Source organism: Poeciliopsis prolifica, unplaced genomic scaffold (assembly GCF_027474105.1).
Source record: "Poeciliopsis prolifica strain line A6 unplaced genomic scaffold, Auburn_PproV2 SCAFFOLD007, whole genome shotgun sequence".
Classification (NCBI taxonomy): Eukaryota; Metazoa; Chordata; class Actinopteri; order Cyprinodontiformes; family Poeciliidae; genus Poeciliopsis; species Poeciliopsis prolifica.
Window position 1 is genome coordinate 4,546,406 of NW_026562382.1, and position 19,128 is coordinate 4,565,533.

Below are 19,128 nucleotides of genomic sequence, written 5' to 3' on the forward strand. Positions count from 1 at the left end.
TGCAGGGAGCTCTCCCAATCTGAATGATAATAAGCATAACACCAACAATAACCCTGTGCAGGGCTAACCTCCCGTTAGCCTAATGAAGCACTCCAGTAAACTAAATCATCTCTTGGAAAAAAACAAAACAAAACAACAAAAACAGAACTTTAGCTCACTGACCCAATTCCAATCTGCAGATCAACCTCCCCCCATTCCCCCTCATCTCCCCCATGTCCCCATCTTTGTATGTCTAAAGATGCATAACAAATAAAAGTTTGTTGAAAACTTCCCCGGTAGCACGCTGTGACCGAGATTCAAAGGGCAAGCGGTGCTTCATTAACCGCATCCCCATTTACTTTCCATCCCCCCTGAGTCTGCCACAGAGCGGATTAATGTCAATTACCTGTCGTTTTGCAGCATCCGCCAACAATATGGCGACGCTGCCATACATTTCCCAGACATGACGTCAAAAAGTGGAATGATTTCGAGGTGCAGTTTCAGTTCTACCATGTTTTTTTTTCTTTTAAACTAAATTCAAGTTATTAATTTTATACGTGCAGTTACGTTTTTGCTGAAATATTTTGAGTCAATTTCATAATAGATCGCTGGTGTTTATGGGCATGACAGGCCCAACCTGCTCAAACCGGGGGCGCTTCACGTGTTTAATTGATTCCTAAATCCCAATTAGCAGGTGGTTTGGATTACAAGTTTTAAATGTTAAATAAATTAAAGAAAGAAAGAAAAGGAAGAAGAAGAAAAAAAAGGAGCCCGAGATGTTGCCAGATTCATTCAGACAGCCGCGCCGGAACGTGGTTCCTCTGTAAAGAGCCACATTAAAAGGACTGACCGTATATAGTGCAGGACAAAGAAAACACCATCCAGCTCGAGGACCAATGAGGGCTTCCTTTCACTTTTCAATCACTCGTGGTCCGTGCTCGGGATTAAGAGAGGGCTCTTGACTCCGTCTTTGACGCAGAACCAGGAGTGCTTGTCTGCAAGTTGAAGAGGGCTGGAGGGGAATAAAAAGGGGGAGAAAATAAAACGTGAGTCCGGGGTTATCGTGTTTAATTGGATTAGATAGTGTAACGGCGAAGCGCGGAGAGATTCACCGGGATAAGCACACATTTATCCACAGTAGATAATTGAATAAACAAAATTAATTTAAGGAATATGCCTTTTAAAAAAATAAAATAAATTGCTCGATGCGCTTTTCCTCTTAGGAAAAAAGTCCAAGCGAAAAACAACAACAACAACAAAAAACCCCGCAAGTTTCGCGTCACTCCGGAGCTGCGCGCTGCGCCCGACGGAGCGTCAAGCAGCGTCGGCGATAACAAGGTGCGCGCAGCTGTGCGCGCAGGTGCGCGGCCTCCACCTGCTCAGCGGCGGTGAGGGAGGGGGGAGGGGGGAGGCCGGTGCGAATCAAAAGCGTCGGGGGCTTGAATATGAGGAGAGATCAGTGTTATTCCGCTTATGAAAAAATAAATAAATAAATAAATAAGATAAAATGAGCCGATAAAACAAACTTTGAATTAAACAATGACAATATATATATATATATATATATATATATATATTATATATATATATATATATATATATATATATATATATATATATAATTTGGGTATCGTTTCATCAACGTCCTAGAGAAGAAATGAAGTTTAAAAGTTCAGTGACCCTTGGCGCCACCAAGATGAGAGGGGCGTTGACTATGAATATGCATTTTTATAGAGGAAAAGAAGCCTGTCAGTCAAATGAATGATTAAACTGTTTTGAAATAAACCAAAGAGTCAAAGGAGGATCTTATTAGTGTATCTATTCCGAAATCATTTTTTCTTTCTTTCTTTTTTTATATTAATTTCATTTTAGAAAAAGAAAACATCATTAACATATCAAACCAACTGATTTTTTTTTTTTTTTTTTTTTTTTAGTGCAAGGGTTCTTAAATGATAAAGTCCTCTCAGAATCAAACTTAATGCAACTCTTGCGATTCTGTTGTAGCTTTTGTGGCTGGTCATGTATTACCTGATCCTATTTCATTTAGAGCTCCAACTAATTGTTTAAAATGTGTCCTTACACGGCAGAATGAGAATATCTAGTGATTATTAGATAAAGATGATCAGTTCACTTGAATCCTCATCAGAATGGAACCAAACCGGAGCAGCTGTTGTCAGAACTTAACCTTCATTGAACGCGCCATGGTTGACGTATTGATCACTCGAACGGCTCATATTCCGTATCTTCCCATATTCATGGTGATAGTGTGAAGGAGGCGAACGCATCGTGACGCCGAGCACAGTGAGCGCTCAGAGAAATCTCTGCGTCAGTCATCCACGATGGAGACTCAAATTTTTACAAGATTCTCCTTCAAACTGTCGAGGTGCGTGATGGACGAAGCGTTTTTCACGGAGGAGAGGAGGAGCCTGCAGGGAATAAAAAAGACTATATGTGTTACAACCGTTTCCTTTCAATCACATTTGTAGTTAGAGGCAGGTGTTACTCTGTGATCTCACCTTCTTGTCATGTGACCACACACCTCAGCTGATGTCTGCCTTTTATTGGTTGCTCCTGCCCCCTCCTCCCCCCCCCCTCTCCAGTCTCAACTTTGACCCATGCATGTGCGTTCAGGAGCAGCGGATATTATGCCACTTTTATTAGTTTCGTTCCATGACTTAAGTTGAGAGGTGTTACATCGGGTGGAGTGGTAGTTTTCGTCAGGCTGCAGGGAACTAATAAAATAAATTAAAACCAATAGGGCTATATATATATATATATATATATATATATAAGATGAAAAAAAGACAAGAGGTATTCTGACAATAATAATACACACGACAGTCAAACGCGACTGACAGAAGAAAGATAAAAAATAAAAAAATAAAGAAAAATGACCAAAAAGTTGTGGAGACCGTTTCATTACACCACCCCTACTCATCCTCCTCATCCTCCTCCTCTTCCTCACCCCTGGCAACAGCAGACAAAGCGCGCGGGTTTTAGTGGTTTTCTCCGGGCCGGTCAGCCTTTGATCTGGGCCCGTTAAGAAGAAGAGAGGAGAGGAGAGGAGTGGGGGTCCACCCAGGGAAGGAAGGTAATATCACCAAGAAAATACCGTTTTTTACTATTATTATAATTATTATTATTTCTTTGTTGTCGTCGTTGTTTGTTTTGTTCTCAATAATTACAAAAACAGAAAAAAAAATCATATTCGTTTTAAAGGGCAGATCATCTTAAAATTAGGCTGATTCAATCCATGTAGGCTGATGATAAACCCACACTATAAAAAACGAATATAAGGGTGTTCAATTTTAGCCATTAAAATATATTTATTTCCTAAAAGCAAATTATGTTAAGGCAGAAATAGTGTTCAGTAGTGGACCCCGTTTTATTGGGGTAACAAATCCTGACCTTTCTAAACCGAAGGTCTTGGTTCCGTTGACCTTTAGCGTGTCCCATCTGACGTGGAAAGGTCAAACCTGACCTATATTTATAGGGGCTGCATTATGAATGGGTGAACGTGGTAAAAGAAAGTTGACAACTACCACCACACTCGACTTTCTTTGTCGGAGTTTAAATCCAAGTCAAGCTAGCTTAGCGACAATGCTAATGCTAAACTCAAACGTGTTAGCAAGCTGTGCTTCTCGACCCAACAAACTGTTGCCAAACCTTGCCTTAGCTGTTGTCAGAAAATAGATTTCTGCATCTTCCCTTGAACAGATGTAAAAAGTTTACCGCTATTTTAGTAGCTTTTTATGCTTAACTAGTTTGGCAAAAACAAACAGAAAACAATGTTGCTAGCTGACTGAGCTTTCTATAACTTGTGGCGGTTTTTGCAAACCTTAGCTGGGAATTCATGACGAAAAAGTATATGAAAACACTTGAAGCATTATTCACAAGCTATATTTTTTTTTTTTTGTCTGTTTCTTTTCAGCACTGGTAAAACTTCAAAAGGTATACATATTGCAATTTAGCTGGTATACTCGTGTCTAGCTATTAACCAATAGTAATTTGGACACAGAAGACCAGATTCAAATGTGTTGACCTATAACATATAGGAACATCAGCTTCTTTTCTTTTTTTCAGGTAAACTCTACAAGTTTGTTTTAACAGCGCACAAGTTAAACCCTCAAGAACAGAAATGGGCTGTGAAGGGCCACAGAGTCGGTGAGGGAACGCTGAAAAGGCCAAAGTGGGTCATACTTTTATTTTGATTTATTTATTTTGCAGCCTCTTGTGGAAATCCAAACACAAACCAAACAACAACATGTAAATGAGCGAAAAAAATTATTTATTTGTATTTTTGTCAAACATTTGGTGAAGGTAGGTTTTAGTAATTACACTTTTTTTTCTGTCTTTGCTGAAAGAAAAACAAAACGAGAGGAACATTTAGAGCCCTTTTTGAATTGAGTTAGCTGTGGCATGATGAGGCAGGTGACAGAGAAAGGCCTTGGTAGATTTCACATCCAGCTCACTGTTACAGACATCAAAGCGGCTTCACAAATGGCTTATAATCAGAATGAAACATTGAGACATATAAAGTAGGTTGCCAGGGTTCATTTTGTAACATATGTGGTTTTAAAAAAAAAGAGCTCGCTGTATTATTGTTTGAAAGGCCCGATGGCTCACATAAAAATAACACTTTTTTTCCCCCCTTGCTTCAAAATGCATCGTTTTATGATCCATTTAGTGGTCAAACTAGAAGAACGCAAAGCAGAAATTCACTCTTTAATTATTATCATTATTTAAAGCGTTTTAACTTTAAGCTGATGGGAGAAGCGGAGCGTTCGTCTGTCCGCCTGAGGGGCCGAGCATGACCGATCCTTTCTGCGCGCAATGGCCTGAGCTGCAATCGCTTCCACAACTCCACGACCAACTAACGCGATTCATTGGATGCTAATTAGTGAAACGTGCCCCTCCCTCTCAGCTCCGTTATATTAAAAACAAACAAACAAACAAACAAACAAACACACACACAAATAAATAAGTCCTCTCCTCTCAAACTGCGCCACGCGCACCGGCACAACTGCGGCGTTTCTTATTGCTGCGGAATAAAAACCCGCCCGCCGCAATTAGTCCGTCATACATCGCCATTAGAAGTCTATTAAAACATCAAGTCATTATTGGAGCGTCCCCGGGCAGGGGAGCGGCGGGGGGAATTAGGAGAAAACTATCTGTGCCGCACGGGTCCCATTTGGATTAATGGGGAAATATGTAAAACATTTCGTTTTAATTCTCCTCTCACGGTGTTTTGCATACGAGCCTTTTCTCTCTCTCTCTCTCTCTCTTTCTTTCTCTCTCCGCTGAAGCGCTCATTATTTATGAAAGCAATCTCGACCGGCACATTACCGGGCTATGAAACGCAGCTCGCTGCCTAATTGATTCCCCGTCACATTTTTTTTTTTATTATTATTTTTTTTCCCTGTGAGGTTCTAATCGTGTTAATTGTAATTTAATCTCTCGGGGAATACCGGAGACACGTGTTTAAATAAGACCGCCGAGCGAAGACGTGGATTTGTATTACTGTTAATATTATTATCGTCGCGTTATTATATAATGGAAATGTTACGCAGAATTACGCAGCGGAGTCAGACTCGGATAAAGTCCTGAAATCTGCAGTTGTCAGGGTGGGAAAACCTATAGAAGAAGAGGTTTCTACTGCAATAATAAAAACATATAAACCTGTCCAACTCATTTGCTCCTTTATCCTCAGGAGGAGCTGACTTTGTCCCTGAATGATGCCCGTGTTGCAGTTTCTCCCCCTCCTCCTGCTCTGAGGTCTTAGTTCCTGTCAGTGGGTGGGGGGGCCACCTGTTGGAGCGGAGCAGCGTGCAGAGTCAAGTTGTCCCGTCAAAACCGGGCTCCTGCAAAACTAAAGTCACTCTGTTACGCTCTGGTGGGCTTGCAGCGTGGGGCATTCACAGCCGGGCGAGGCTGACTGGCTTTCTGAGGGCCTTTCATGCACCTCCGCAGCTCTCTGAATAGGGGCCGTGAGGAAGCCGTTTTTACTGGAGAAAATAATGTTTTAATTGCCTTCGAAGTTCACCTGAATGCGGCAACGCAAAGCCAAAGTTATTCTCACCGAGTTCATTTTTAATTTGACATTTATTGCACTACGTTGCGCCTCAGGTGGTTCTCCAGAAGTGGCATGGTGAACAGGATTGAATTGTAAAGGACAGTGATGGCAGCTAAAAAAAAAGCAAAACAACAAAAAAGAACCAAACAAAAAAACAGAAGATTGCGAGGGGAGAGAGCTGCCTGAATGGTTGCACTTCAAATTATTGCAGTTATTTTGTGTATCTTCAGATTTCTTAAAGTACATTTTGTGTTTTGCGAATTATCTAAATATAACCAACATGCAGTATACAAAAAGAACTAAAGTCAACTACTTTCCTGAAAAAAAAAGTATATATTTAACTATTTAATATCAAAATAATGCCTCATATGCCTTGTTATTATCATATTGGGCGAGCTGAAATGTGTTCGACTGGACATTCATGAGTTAGGGTTCGTCTCAACCCTATCTTAAGCAACAAAAAAAGATAAATAAGATGAACAAATGAATACTTGTAGTCATTTCAGAATAATAATAAAATGAATGAATGACAGAAACATAGACATAATTAACATATAACTTTAAACGAAAACAAAGGAACATTCAATTCAGTACTTTTTTCTGACTCTTTATGAAATTGGTTTACATGTTTGTGTTTCATACATTCCACCTATTCTTTTTTTTGTATTACTTGATCCCAGAGATCAAGTTTGATAACTTATTTGGCCTAAAACAGCAAACATGTTTGGATTGGACATTTTTAATAGATCGATTTTTAATGCAAATGTGCAAAAGTTTCACAAGGAAGAGGAAAACATTTCAAAGTTAAGCAGAGGTTAGAGAAAAATATGGCAACAATCTGTATTCTAAGTAATCAAGGCAAACTATACGTCAGTTGTTTTAGAGTTTATACATTTGATAGCACAGAAAATCCAAAAATGGCTGCAAATATTACATTTCAATCAAACAAAACATTTTTTTTCATTAGAGTTTGAAAACAAGCTCAATATGTTCATATGGCAGCAAAGAGTGAACCAGTTTCGAGTCACCGATGTGGCCAATTGCCAGTGCGACGGCTTACTGTCGGGGTCTTTGGCTGGTTGCAGGAGCCGTTTCTGTCTCTCTCTTTTTTTTTCTTTTCTTTTTTGTCTGGACGGGACTGGCATGGACACCGGGTCTGTCCCAGACACAATACATCATACAGTAAAGGGAAAGAAACAAGAAAAAAAAAAGAGAGAGAGAGAGCAGGGATGAGGTGGGGTAGAGGTGGTATGGCGCCTTTCATTACCATGGTCACCAATGGCACTATTAACCATTCGACACCCCCTCAATTATCCTCCCATCCGCAGTCAGAGAGACAAAGCCTCGGTCCTGGTCTGCTGGAGCAACATGGCCACTAATCTGTCTCTCCTTGAACATCACACCCACTTCACAGCCTCTGCGAGTCAGACAAGTGCTCCACAAAGACCCCTTTTGTGCTTTCATTTGTGACTTCTTCACTCCGCTCATTAAGGAGTTCATTTTTCATGTTCCGCTGACGCTATTTTCGACAAACGCTGCCGTAAGCGCACGCCGCCCTAATGTAGAAAGTGAGTGAAAATGTTGCTGCGCACAGTTTACTTTCAGGCCTTGCAGTTGAAAAGGAAACCGCGAATGAAACTGAGAATTCCTCCTTTAACTTTTTTGACGCAAAAAACGTGAGGGTGTTCGTGTGAAGGCAGGCGGCGGACGTCCCGCTCTGAGTGGAGCCACAAGGGCCCGAGGAATGGACCCACCACAACAGAGTGGTGTTGTTTGTTTACCCTTTGCCCCCCTACCCCCTCCTGCCAGGACATGCTGATGGGAGAGCATTCATCTTTTGAAGCGACGGAGGGTGACATGATGGTTGAACACGCCATCAGAAAAAGTGCGCAAGGTTCATTTCCAGAGGACAGCACTTTTCACACTGCGCACACACCACATCAAATACAAGTAAGATTCTGCTAAGTATTTACACGGACATAGCTACATATTCCTGTCATTAAACACGCATAAACCATGTTTTCCACTGTAATCTTGCACCAGGGGGATGGTCTGTAAAGTTTTTCCAAGTGCTCATTTTGTCTGTGAGATTCCCAGTTTCCTGTCCTGCTTCAGACCTGCGGCCCTTCCGATTATTTCTTCGACACCGCCGCAGTGAGGGTCAGGATGTTCTGAGCCTGCTTCAGCGAGGGCAAGTCGATCATGCTGCCGCGGAAGGTGAACGCACCCTGAGGAGAAACACAAACATTGCACTGGAAACATACGTTTCATACATACAATCAGTTGCAAAAGTCAAAATTCTGTCCATATTTTGGGAGTTAGTATAATAGCAAGGTTTTGTTTATTTCCTTCTCAGACATGAAACAAGATAGACAAAGGAAGAGTAATAAATAAAACACACACACGAAGGGCTCGGCTGAGGGAAGGCTAAGATATGAATCCCTTCGGGCGCTGCCCTGGCAGGGAGAGAGAGGTGGCGGGCAGATTGTGTATTACCTCAGCAGACAGCCCACAGAGCTCAGCACACAGGCTCCAACCATGCACTAAATTAGGGACAATAATATTGTACACTTAATTGGCCCAAATCCCCTCCCCTCACTGTCCTTAGAGTCACCCAGGGGTGTACAGTATGCAGCCTGAGCTATGGAGGTGTGCACACAAAGGATCAGTGTGAGCGTTGGAGCAGAGAAACAGCCGTGTCATCGCAGCGTACGGGCAGCAGAGAGACGCTGGCCAGTTACAGATGGGTCCGGCAAGAGCTGCTCTTTTATAATACAAACAATCAGGCTAGAGCCAGAATTAGATTTCTCTGGCATCGTACTCTCAAGTAAAAACACTGCTGTTGCATTACATTGGACCATTTATGGAAAAACGGCGAAAAACAGGAAAAAAAAAAGAAGGAATACATGTAGCATTAATCTTTTGTACTAGCTTTTATTCATACACAAAGAACAATTTCTGCTGTTGTTTTTACAGTAAAAATAATTACATAAAATCTTTGGATATTGTTATTTTGAATTAGATGCACAGACCTTAAAAACATCCTGAGCACAAACTAATTTCACTAGTAGTTTTCTAGTGCTTATATGAAAGAACGTTTTAGTTATTTTCTCATTTTAAATTAGCACCTAACATCGCCTCGTTAATTAGTCAGGCTATCTGCACAGGGAGAGCATGGAGTTGACTTTTTAACATATACATGGCCTCCCAACTGTAATTTTAATTGTATGTTTTCTGTTTTTTTTTTTTTTAATACAAAATGTTCTCTCTAAAAATGCAAATATGCATTTCTCAGCAGGAAATACCATTACTTCCAAAACACATCTGGTTTTTCAAGACCAGAAATGTTTTAAAATAATGAAGTTCAGCTTTCTTATAAGAGAGGGGAAGGTGGAGATGATGAGCAGTACGTAGAAATAAGTAGGGGAGGAGGGAGCTCTGTATTACTCTATGCTTCATACAACCAAATCAAGACTTTAATTTGTGGGAACTGTGCGATGTAAAATTGAAAGAGTTTTGATCAACTTCCTGAATCTCCATCAGTAACAACCCCATGCTTAAATACAATAAATAATATTAAAGTCTTGTTTGGTTGAAACAAAATCATTGCAGAGAAATGATTCATGATTCTACATCCATCATTACCTTTCCTTCTTTCTGATGCTGGTCAAACGCAGCGATGAGCTCCTCGGCCCACTGGACCCTGTCTTGACTCGGGGAGAACTCCTCCTGCACAGCCTGGACCTGCCCGGGGTGAATGACCTGTTTACCTGGAGAGAAACACACACACACACACACACACACACACACACACACACACACACACACACACACACACACACACACACACACACACCCCCCCACACACACACACACACACACACACACACACACACACACACACACACACACACACACACACACACACACACACACACACACCAGAACGTTTAGCTCTTTTAGTCGAAGCTGCTTGTTTTTATTTTTATTTTTCCCCTCCAACATAATGCTGGTCATTTTTGCCCTTTCACCACTTCATTTTGTTACGTTTTTCTTTTCTTCTTCGTTTTTTTTTTTTTTTTTAAAGAGCAATTTTCCTGGGGACATTTCATAGACACAATGCATCAATTGGTACCTGCTTTAAACACTGGCATCCTCTCTCTTCTGCTCATTCACACAGTTTTATTACTTTGATCAACGTCATCTAATAGCAGGTGATCGCTCAGGCATTTTGTTTCGACTAAGGGTGAAGCTGGTATGTACGCCAACTCAAGTTGTCATCACAACATCAATTTGTGCAACATTGCAGCAGCAAAGTATTACTTATTTGAAAAAATCAGTAGGATGTGTCAATGAGTATGTGTGTAAATAATGCATTTGAAAATATTTTTAGAGCCGGGCTTGGTGATACTCGACGTCTATACACAACTGACTTCTCTCTGACTGCATGTCCAAATAGACTGTGGTGAAACAGATGGGAATGAATAGCAGTGAATAGTAGTGAACTTCGTAAGAGTTCACTACGGCAAAAGAAAAGTCTGTCGCTAAAAGACTGAAACTGAAGACTAACAAGGAGTTATGTCTCTGTTGGTCACAATCTCTCACACACACACGCACACACGCACACACACACACACACACACACACACACACACACACACACACACACACACACAACACACACACACACACACACACACACACACACACACACACACACACACACACACACACAGCCATCTTCTCTGTTAAATGTGGCCGAAGGCTGTGGATATAATCCCGTGTACATTTGCAGATCAAACTTGTAGCGATAAAGTTGAGGGTTATGAACATGTCTGGCGAGAGCGGCGGCTCAGCGGCAGCCCGACACTTTAGGGCTTAGCTCTGTCGCCAGCGACAAATCCTTCAAGGAGGCAGTGCAGGCGGGCTGCACAAGCCAGTAGGGTTAAAAAAAAAAGTCACAGAGGAGAGGGCAGGAAAAATACGGGGGGAGGAGAGGACCCAGTTGCTTCATCAAGCTCTTCCCACCCTAGTTAACCCATGAAGAAAAGATCTGGCAAAGATCACGTTAACTCTGAGGTGTTTAGTTTGTATTTTCATGTCATAGTAAACATAGTACGAAAGCTGCATTTTATTTGAAAAAAACATGTTAAATTACAATAGAATGCTTTAATCTTTTTTAACTTTTTTGTTTTTCAAAAAACAGACAAAAACAAAACAAAAAACAAACAAGAACTTGGCTGGAGGTAGCCAAACTATAAGATGGAAAGATTTACATATCAGACCTGACGTATTATGTCATATTTTACCACAAGAAAGCGTATCTTTATGTCAGCCCATCTGTGTGTGTATGTGTGTTTGTGTGTGCAGCTGTTTAGGACAACAAGAGAACGATGGTTCCAACAGGGCCGGGTGGGTGACTCAGGTGCCCTTGGTTACAATCCATTGGTTCTCCTAAAATGCATCATTCACGCCCTGCAGCCAATCCCTGGCTGCCGTGTGGGGCTGGCACCTTATTGGAGGACGGCTATTTAGCAAAGTGCTCTCAGGCGAATGATGGACAGGGTCCTGGGGTCTGAAGTGAAACGTGGTCCCTGAGAGCAGAGGAATTGTTTTTCTATCGCTAAAACAAATGCAAACCAACAACTCAGACTATATAAAATAGGAAGTCAATAAAATATTTAACTACAATATCATGAAAGATGATATTTCATTATCTTCTGGTGTGCACATTGGTTCAAAACAATTCTCTCCTAAGCTCCCCAGTACGGAGCACTGGTGTTCTGTACTCTGCGCTTAATGGGTGCTGCTCCCAGCTTAGGTTGTGCCAAGGTCAATTACTGCGCAGGTAGAGCTTCTGGCAGCACCGTATTATTGCTTAAGCACACATGGGCCAGTAATAGCTACTAACCAAGATTATACCGAGTGCCCACGGCTTGTGCGGCACTAATCCACGGCTTTAAATGCTTCTGCTACCTTTCAAACTGAACCATTTATTTCATCAACCAGCTGTTTCCCCCTCCCCAGCTTTTCAAAATCATGCACCGAGAGATAAATTGCAAATCCATCAGGCCCAAACAAATACAAACAATTAACAAAAAGGATTTTCAGTCTATTCTTGCCTAAGCTTCAGGAATCATGTGCCGAGTGTAGATCTGAAGATGCAGAAATAGGATAGACAACAAAGCACACACACACACGTATCACACTGCAACACACGGGAGGGCAGAAGTGGCAAACAAGGTCACCTGGATGAATTTCTGTGGGAAACAGCAAGAAGTGCAACCCACACACCGATATAACATGATGTGCAGGTATTTTGTGTGCTTCGGTTCGCGCCCCATGACGGGCAGGTCATTGATTCGATGTCTCTCCTTTGCCATTTTTTTTGCCGCTCTGGACAGAGAGCCACGGAATCAAAAACCGCCACTGATGAGAATACAGACTCCTCAGGATGCAGTTGTCTAAATTATTAATATTTACTGAGAGTGGAAGCAGACTCTAAACTGTTCCGTCGTGAAGCACTATATCGTTTTATGGCGACATCGTCATCACAAAAGAACAAATCTAAATAGCAGGACGTCTTGAGTGCTTTCAGCAGATGAGACCTTTGTAATGTTCTCCCACAGGGAGGATCCAGAAATGATACGGCATGCAATTAATACAACAAAAACTGATAACAACGGGAAGCAAGCGCAGTTATCAAAGGAGCACCTGGAGGATATTAATCATGATTACAGTCAGAGAAAGCGGCAGAAATGTTACCAGTGAAACCCATGAGAGCTCCCTCCTTGGCCTGTAGCCTCAGTCCCTCCACATCTTTATAGTCGATGTAAACCAGGTCGATGGCCTGCAGCCCAAAAGCCTTGGTGGTCACCACCACCTTCTGCCTCGCGTAGAGCAGCTCTCTGGCATCCTTAGTCCGCGTGGCACCTAAGGAGGGCCGGGAGGCAAATGCAAGAATGCTGAGGTAGAAGAGTGAGAGGTAATAAATAACACACACAGTGACTCTACACTAGAAGGAGGCTTTTTAAATCACCCAACAGGAGGGATAACCATTCAAATATACAGATTTTCCTACAAAATCATTACTTACCTTTCAAAATGTTCAAATTTGTTTGATTGCAACAATAAACGAAACGCTCAGTTATTTTTGTAAGGGAATTATGTGATGGGTTGAAATAAAGCGATTGTTTTAAAGTGAAAGGAAAACGATACATGCTTTCCATGACTATGAATCTGAAAAGTGTGGCGTGCATTTGTATTCAGCTGCCGTGAGTTAACATGCACAAGAACTGCATTTTCACAGAAGAAACAGCAAATGCTTAAGAGTACATCTCTACCGGGGTTCATTTTTGCCCTTTTCTCTTTCGCAAAATAGTGTAAGCATAGCATTCTGTGAGTTCATTCTCAAGTCCCGCCAAATATTCGCAGCGTAATTCAGGTCTAGACTTTGACTGTACCATTTTAACAAGTTACTGTTTTCATCTGGAGGCGAGCCCTCTGCTCCAGTCTCAAATTCTCTGCAGCTGCTAAACAGGTTTCCTTCTGCATTGAACTCTATCTTCCCGTTATACTCTGACCAACGTCCCTGTCTCTTTTGAAGAAAAGCATCCCACAGCATGATGCTGCCACTACCACGTATCTATCACCTTTGTGTGTTACGTAACATCGTAAGAGCGATGTTACGTCTTGGTTTTCCTGCACTCCAGTTTATAAATGAAAAGGCCTGTTTAGCTCGTGGCTAATACTTTTTCAGTAAACAGCGAACAAGGGCATCGTGGCTGCTTTTCTGATTAATGATCTCCTTACCCTGCCTGTCAGCTTAGGTGAAAGGTGACATCTTAGTCTGTCTGTTTAATAATGTAAGCCTGTATAAAAGTTCTCCGCAGTGTTATCCCAGCAGCTTCTGGCGTATTCCTCGGTCTTCATGATGCTGATTATCCACTAATGTTGTGACAAACTGCTGAGGCCTTCGCTGAACAGCTGGATTTACAGAGACTAAACTGAACACACATGGGCTTTGTTAACTAGGGAAATGATTCCTGAAGACAAATGACTGCACCAGATATTATTTAGCGGTATACATATCCATGCCTCACTTGCCAATACTCCGCGTTGCCCAATTGGTTTCAAATCCAAACAAAAATATGTCCTTGTTTGTTGTTTTAAAGTCAGAAAGGTGGAAAGGTTTAAGTGGTCTGAATATTTTTGCAAAGAATCGCACAAAAAGTATCAGTGTGAATATCTAATCTACTGCTCTTTAAATGTGTAAAAATATAAGTACAGAGTGTGACCGCCACCTATGCTGGCACAGAAGTCATCGGAGCCAAACACCACGCCGTCATGGTGGAGCCCGGCCCTGGGAGCGAGCTGGCGGATTTCCTCACACACAGCCTGACGGAGAACAAAATGCATCAGCATAACAGTGGCAGGAGCAGCTGGACAGAAGAGACACATTTGCAACATTAAAAACACAGAAACAACCACGAGCAAACAAAACAAAAAGGAGAAAATAAATGAACAAAAACCTGTGAATTTATTGCATGGATTAGTTCTGATGTGTTATCAGGAATATATAGTGTTGAACTTTACAGTATTTTTGCAAAACTGCAATCTTTTTCCTTTGTTTTCTCATATTTCTTTTAAATTATGTTTTGGCTTGAAAGACAAAATTGTATTTGTGCACACATCTAACAGCACCAGTAGGGAAATATTACCTGTTTCATCTAGGAAATTGCTCGTTAATTTATTGTTTTGGCCAGAAATCTGCTCAGGGCTCACTAAAAGATTGGAACAAAACATAATTAAAAGCCACACAGGTGTTACAGATAAAAGCGCATTAGACTAGCAGCCACAGTCGCGACTGAAAGAACAAAAACCTGGACTGTCTCTAGTAAAGAGTGACATTTAGTCGGATGTTTTTCAGGCTTTTTTCTTTCTTTTTTTTCCCAGCTCCAAATTAATACCGCCTCTAGCTGTGCTACAGAAAGTTTGTTACCTGGTGTTCAGTCTGGGCGAAAATAAAGGGTTTGTGTAAGGACCAGGCAAACCCTCCTTTCCCCCCCTCCCCTCTCCTAACCACCAACAAAACACACACGCACACACACATACATGATCACAAACGCAGTCGGAGAATTATACTGAAGAACTGACAGATGAACTAAAAGAAGGACTGCCAGCTGGTTGCTCCCCAAATCTGCTCTCTTTACCCCTCCAAGAAGCTGAAGGTCATGCTGCACTGTTAGGGAAATCTGACTGACTCCAACTGAAATGTCCTAAAGTATTTTCTCTCTACGAGGATATTAAATTATCACTAATTAAACAATGTCAGGACGTCTGAGGACGGAGGGCATTTCGAGAGGCGGTGGAGGAGCTTTAGATCCTCTTTCTTTCTGGATGTTTGTCGAGTTCTCCTCATGCTGATGGAGTCTTTAATCTAAAGCCAACAATGAACAAACAGCAAAAAAAAAAAAAAAAGAAAAGAAAAAGAAAAAAATCTGACGTTTGCAGATTCCCTTTTATTTACTCGTAATCTACCTTAAAATTGAGCAGGCCCGCAGCGGTTTCCACGAAGGTGACGAGGCGAACGGGGTCTGTCAGCGTCCGTCCTTTCAAGTTGTGCTGAAACCTGTCAACAAACTGAACACACGGGCAACGTCTCAGGCTCCGCTCATTAACAATACCCGCGGTTTTGTGTGACTGGGAGACAATAAAGCACTCAGCAATTGCAATAAATTAATTTACTTGCAGTGCTTTCGACCAATCATGTTCACACAGTCCAAATAAGTGGAAAAATAGGTTTTTGGTGACTCAAATACATTTAACTTTGAGAAAAAAAATATTTTCTCATTTCATTTTTTTATGTAACCTGACACTATTTTTAACATTTGGTTGAATTTGTCAATTTACTTTTATCACTTCATTAGTATTGACAAATGATAACACATTATAATAACAATAACCTTTATTTCACCAGATAAAAACCTCGCTGAGATCTACAGTCTCTTTTTGAAGAGGGACCTGGTGACATAGCAGCACCTTATACAACTATCAACATTTACATTCAACCAGAGAAATACATCTGTATAGTTTTAACAGCACCAGGCACTAGTTTTTTTCCAGGGGTAGCAGAATAAAGGGGAACGGATAGAAATGATACAAACAGCAAATAGCAGCCGAGAAATGGCACAAAGAGTTGCAATGGAATGCAAATTCAGCAAACAACAAGAGACAGCTACAAAACTGTGCACTGGATTTTAGTTCAGGGTAGCCAAGTAAAATGGGCTGAATACAAATATTGTAAACAACAACAGTGCAGTGGGTTTTATTTGGGTGTGGATGAGGCAAAGGGGGCGGGGAGTGAATATGAATTGTACAAACAGCAAAAGCTAGCTAGGAGATTATGGAGTGGATTTTGTTCATAGGTGGAAGAGGAAAGGGGTTTGAATGCATAATACATCATGACAACAACGCAATTATTTTTCTTTCAATTGCACGCCTTTGCAAATTCTGTCACTTTACATTTGGATGCGTTGTTCTGCGGTAACAACTGCAAAGGATTACAACTTTTTTCAAAACCTCTGGTAGGGGGGTGGGGGGGGGGGAATGTCTTCATACGTTAAAATTCCTTGTTTGACGGAAATCCCGACACCTTTATTACCTGCGCCTTGGCAGTTTCAGTCCTTATTCAGAAACACATCTGTGGAGGCTCACGTGGCGCAGGGACCACGCACAGGAGAGCAGCAACAAAAGCGAAGAAATAAAATATTTTACATGCACACCAGGGTTCCTCCCTTCGTCTGAAGTGTTCTGCTCTACCTTCTTTCAGAGGTTCTCCTCCACTACAGCTTGTGCTCCCCTGAGAGAGCATGCAGACATGTAAATGCACCCACGCACACACACGCAGACACACACACAGAGAAGAAACACAAGTGCAGGAAAAGGAAGAAGAAACAAGATTTGGGACGTCTTTGAGCGTGTTTTTACCACCGCATTATTCTGTTTTCCGCGTGCCTCCTCTGTGGCGGGGAGCACGGGAGAGCGCAGCAACAATCAGAGAGCGATGTGACACTTTGCTGAGGCCTTTATGCTGCACGACTCCTGCTAATATGCAAGCTCACCTAAAGTAGGGTTTTAAAACCCAAGTTTAATTCTTTGAAGACCAAAGCATTCCGATTTTTTCCAACAGACCAGTTCACAGCTAGCCCTGGACTGCCAGTGGGGTTGCCCAAATTCCTAAATCTATCATCTGGAAACACACAAAAGCCCCCTCCGTCAGATATTTCCTTTCAAAGCCAGACAAAAAGAAAAAAAAAAAAAAAGACAGAAAGAAGAGGGAGAGCAAAAGCTCAGAGAAGAAATGTCTACCTCCGAGTTCCCCCTTCCTCTCCGTCTGCTCCTTCTTTAAGACATCAGAAATAAAAATACATAAATATATGAACATTACAAATAACCCCAGGTACATCATCACTATTTGTCCAAATGAGGAGCACAATAGCGCCCACACTCACCACTCTTGTTCTGAAAACTGAAAGAGTGGACCTCCATTGAAGAGGTTCGACAAAAAAAAAAAATAGAGGCAATTTTAATCATCTCTCCATTCAATCTCAGTTGGATAAATCATATCGGGGAGATTTGCATAAATACAAACCATCAAAGACTTTTCATCTTCAAAGAGGTTTTCAAGACCCAATAGGCTTTGTACTGTAATCATCTGAGGTCACAACCCTGTGGGAGCAAGGCTGCTATGGCAACATAAAAACTAACGCTGGGGGTTTTAGCATAATATGCCCCCCTCCCTCGCCAACACAGGAAGGGTTTTTTTGGGGGGAGGTTGGGGCGGGAGTGGGGTTAGGGGTGGTCTGAGACGGAGTGTGAAAAGAGGGTGTAGATAAACCCATTTCTGTGACAGAGAAGACCCGGACTGATGTGGCCTCGTCGTTGGGGAATCCAGCAGACGTCGCCGCTGGCCGGGCGAGCGGTTTAGATCCTACCGAGGGACGGCTCCACTGGACAAAAAGAAAAAGGGAAAAAAAAGAACTCTTCCATGATTACATGTTTCTGTCCTTCCTCAAAACTCTCCTCTTCAGCTATTATACACCGTCAGGGTCTGATTTACTAGCAAAAGAGGGGCTACAGTGGCTGTTTATTGTCACTCTGACACTCACAGAAACCATTAACTGTCAATGGCTATCAAAACTAAGACCCTTTAAGGTGCTATTCTGGGCAGAATCGAAGAAAAAATAATTAAATAAATAAAAGAATTGTTACAAGGGAAGAAATAACACCTCTTCTTGCCATTCAGTGCCACGACGCAAACAAGCCCTCTGACAATTTTCGACTCGCAATCATGAAAAGAGAAGGAGGGAGAGACGGGTGCGAGAAAGGAGGCTATAGTGGGACAAGTTTCAATTAATTTTCTTCAAAAGGGGCCAGATTAAATGTTTCCGGCCTGCTGAAGTGTTCATTTCACAGAGGGGAAGCGGAGAAAAGGGGATGAGGGGAGGGGACGGGAGGAGGAGTAGAAGAGGAGGAGAGGAGGAGGAGGAGGAGGAGGAGGAGCGGGACAGGACGCGATTCTTTTGGTCCCTGGTGCACCAAATAGTGTGGTGGGCAAAGAATGCGCACGGCTCCGAATCTGTGTGAGAATTGTCCTCGAACAAAAGGGTGCGTGTGTGGAGGGGGGTTTACGCCTGTTACAGCCCAATAAGGCCTGTCAGTCACACAAGGGGCTGGAGGAGAGCAGAAAAGCCAGGCAAAAGAGTTTGGCACAAAGAGAAACAAGCAAGTCCATCTTTTAGCGACAAATCAGGCTGAAGGTTCCTGTGCCAATATCAATAAAAAAAAAAAAAGGGGGTGAAAAATAAACAAGTGACGGATTTACTGCCCGGCCTAACAAGAGCGGAGAGAATCAGACACATGCTTACAACGCAAACACACACGTACACACGCACACAGAGGGAATAGTCTGGGTAAGGGCACAGACGAAAAGAGCTGTGAGGGACTGAGGTGACATCGGATGAGCATGCATGACAGAGTTGAAGCCCAATGCAGAACTTGTCTTTGTCTCTGGA

The 19,128-nt window shown here is 42.0% G+C and overlaps 1 protein-coding gene across 1 annotated transcript in view; it reads right to left on the bottom strand.

Annotated features, from left to right (window-relative positions):
* Positions 1–6,786: 6,786 nt before the first annotated feature.
* Positions 6,787–19,128, bottom strand: part of clybl (citrate lyase beta like) — a 60,169-nt gene continuing 47,827 nt past the window's right edge. The window contains exons 4-8 of the mRNA XM_055031816.1: positions 15,593–15,694; positions 14,356–14,449; positions 12,818–12,985; positions 9,698–9,822; positions 6,787–8,280 (exon numbers count right to left, since the gene is read on the bottom strand). Coding sequence (XP_054887791.1) covers positions 8,185–8,280; positions 9,698–9,822; positions 12,818–12,985; positions 14,356–14,449; positions 15,593–15,694 — 585 coding nt within the window. The 3' untranslated portion in view covers positions 6,787–8,184. The remainder of the gene's footprint in view (positions 8,281–9,697; positions 9,823–12,817; positions 12,986–14,355; positions 14,450–15,592; positions 15,695–19,128) is intronic.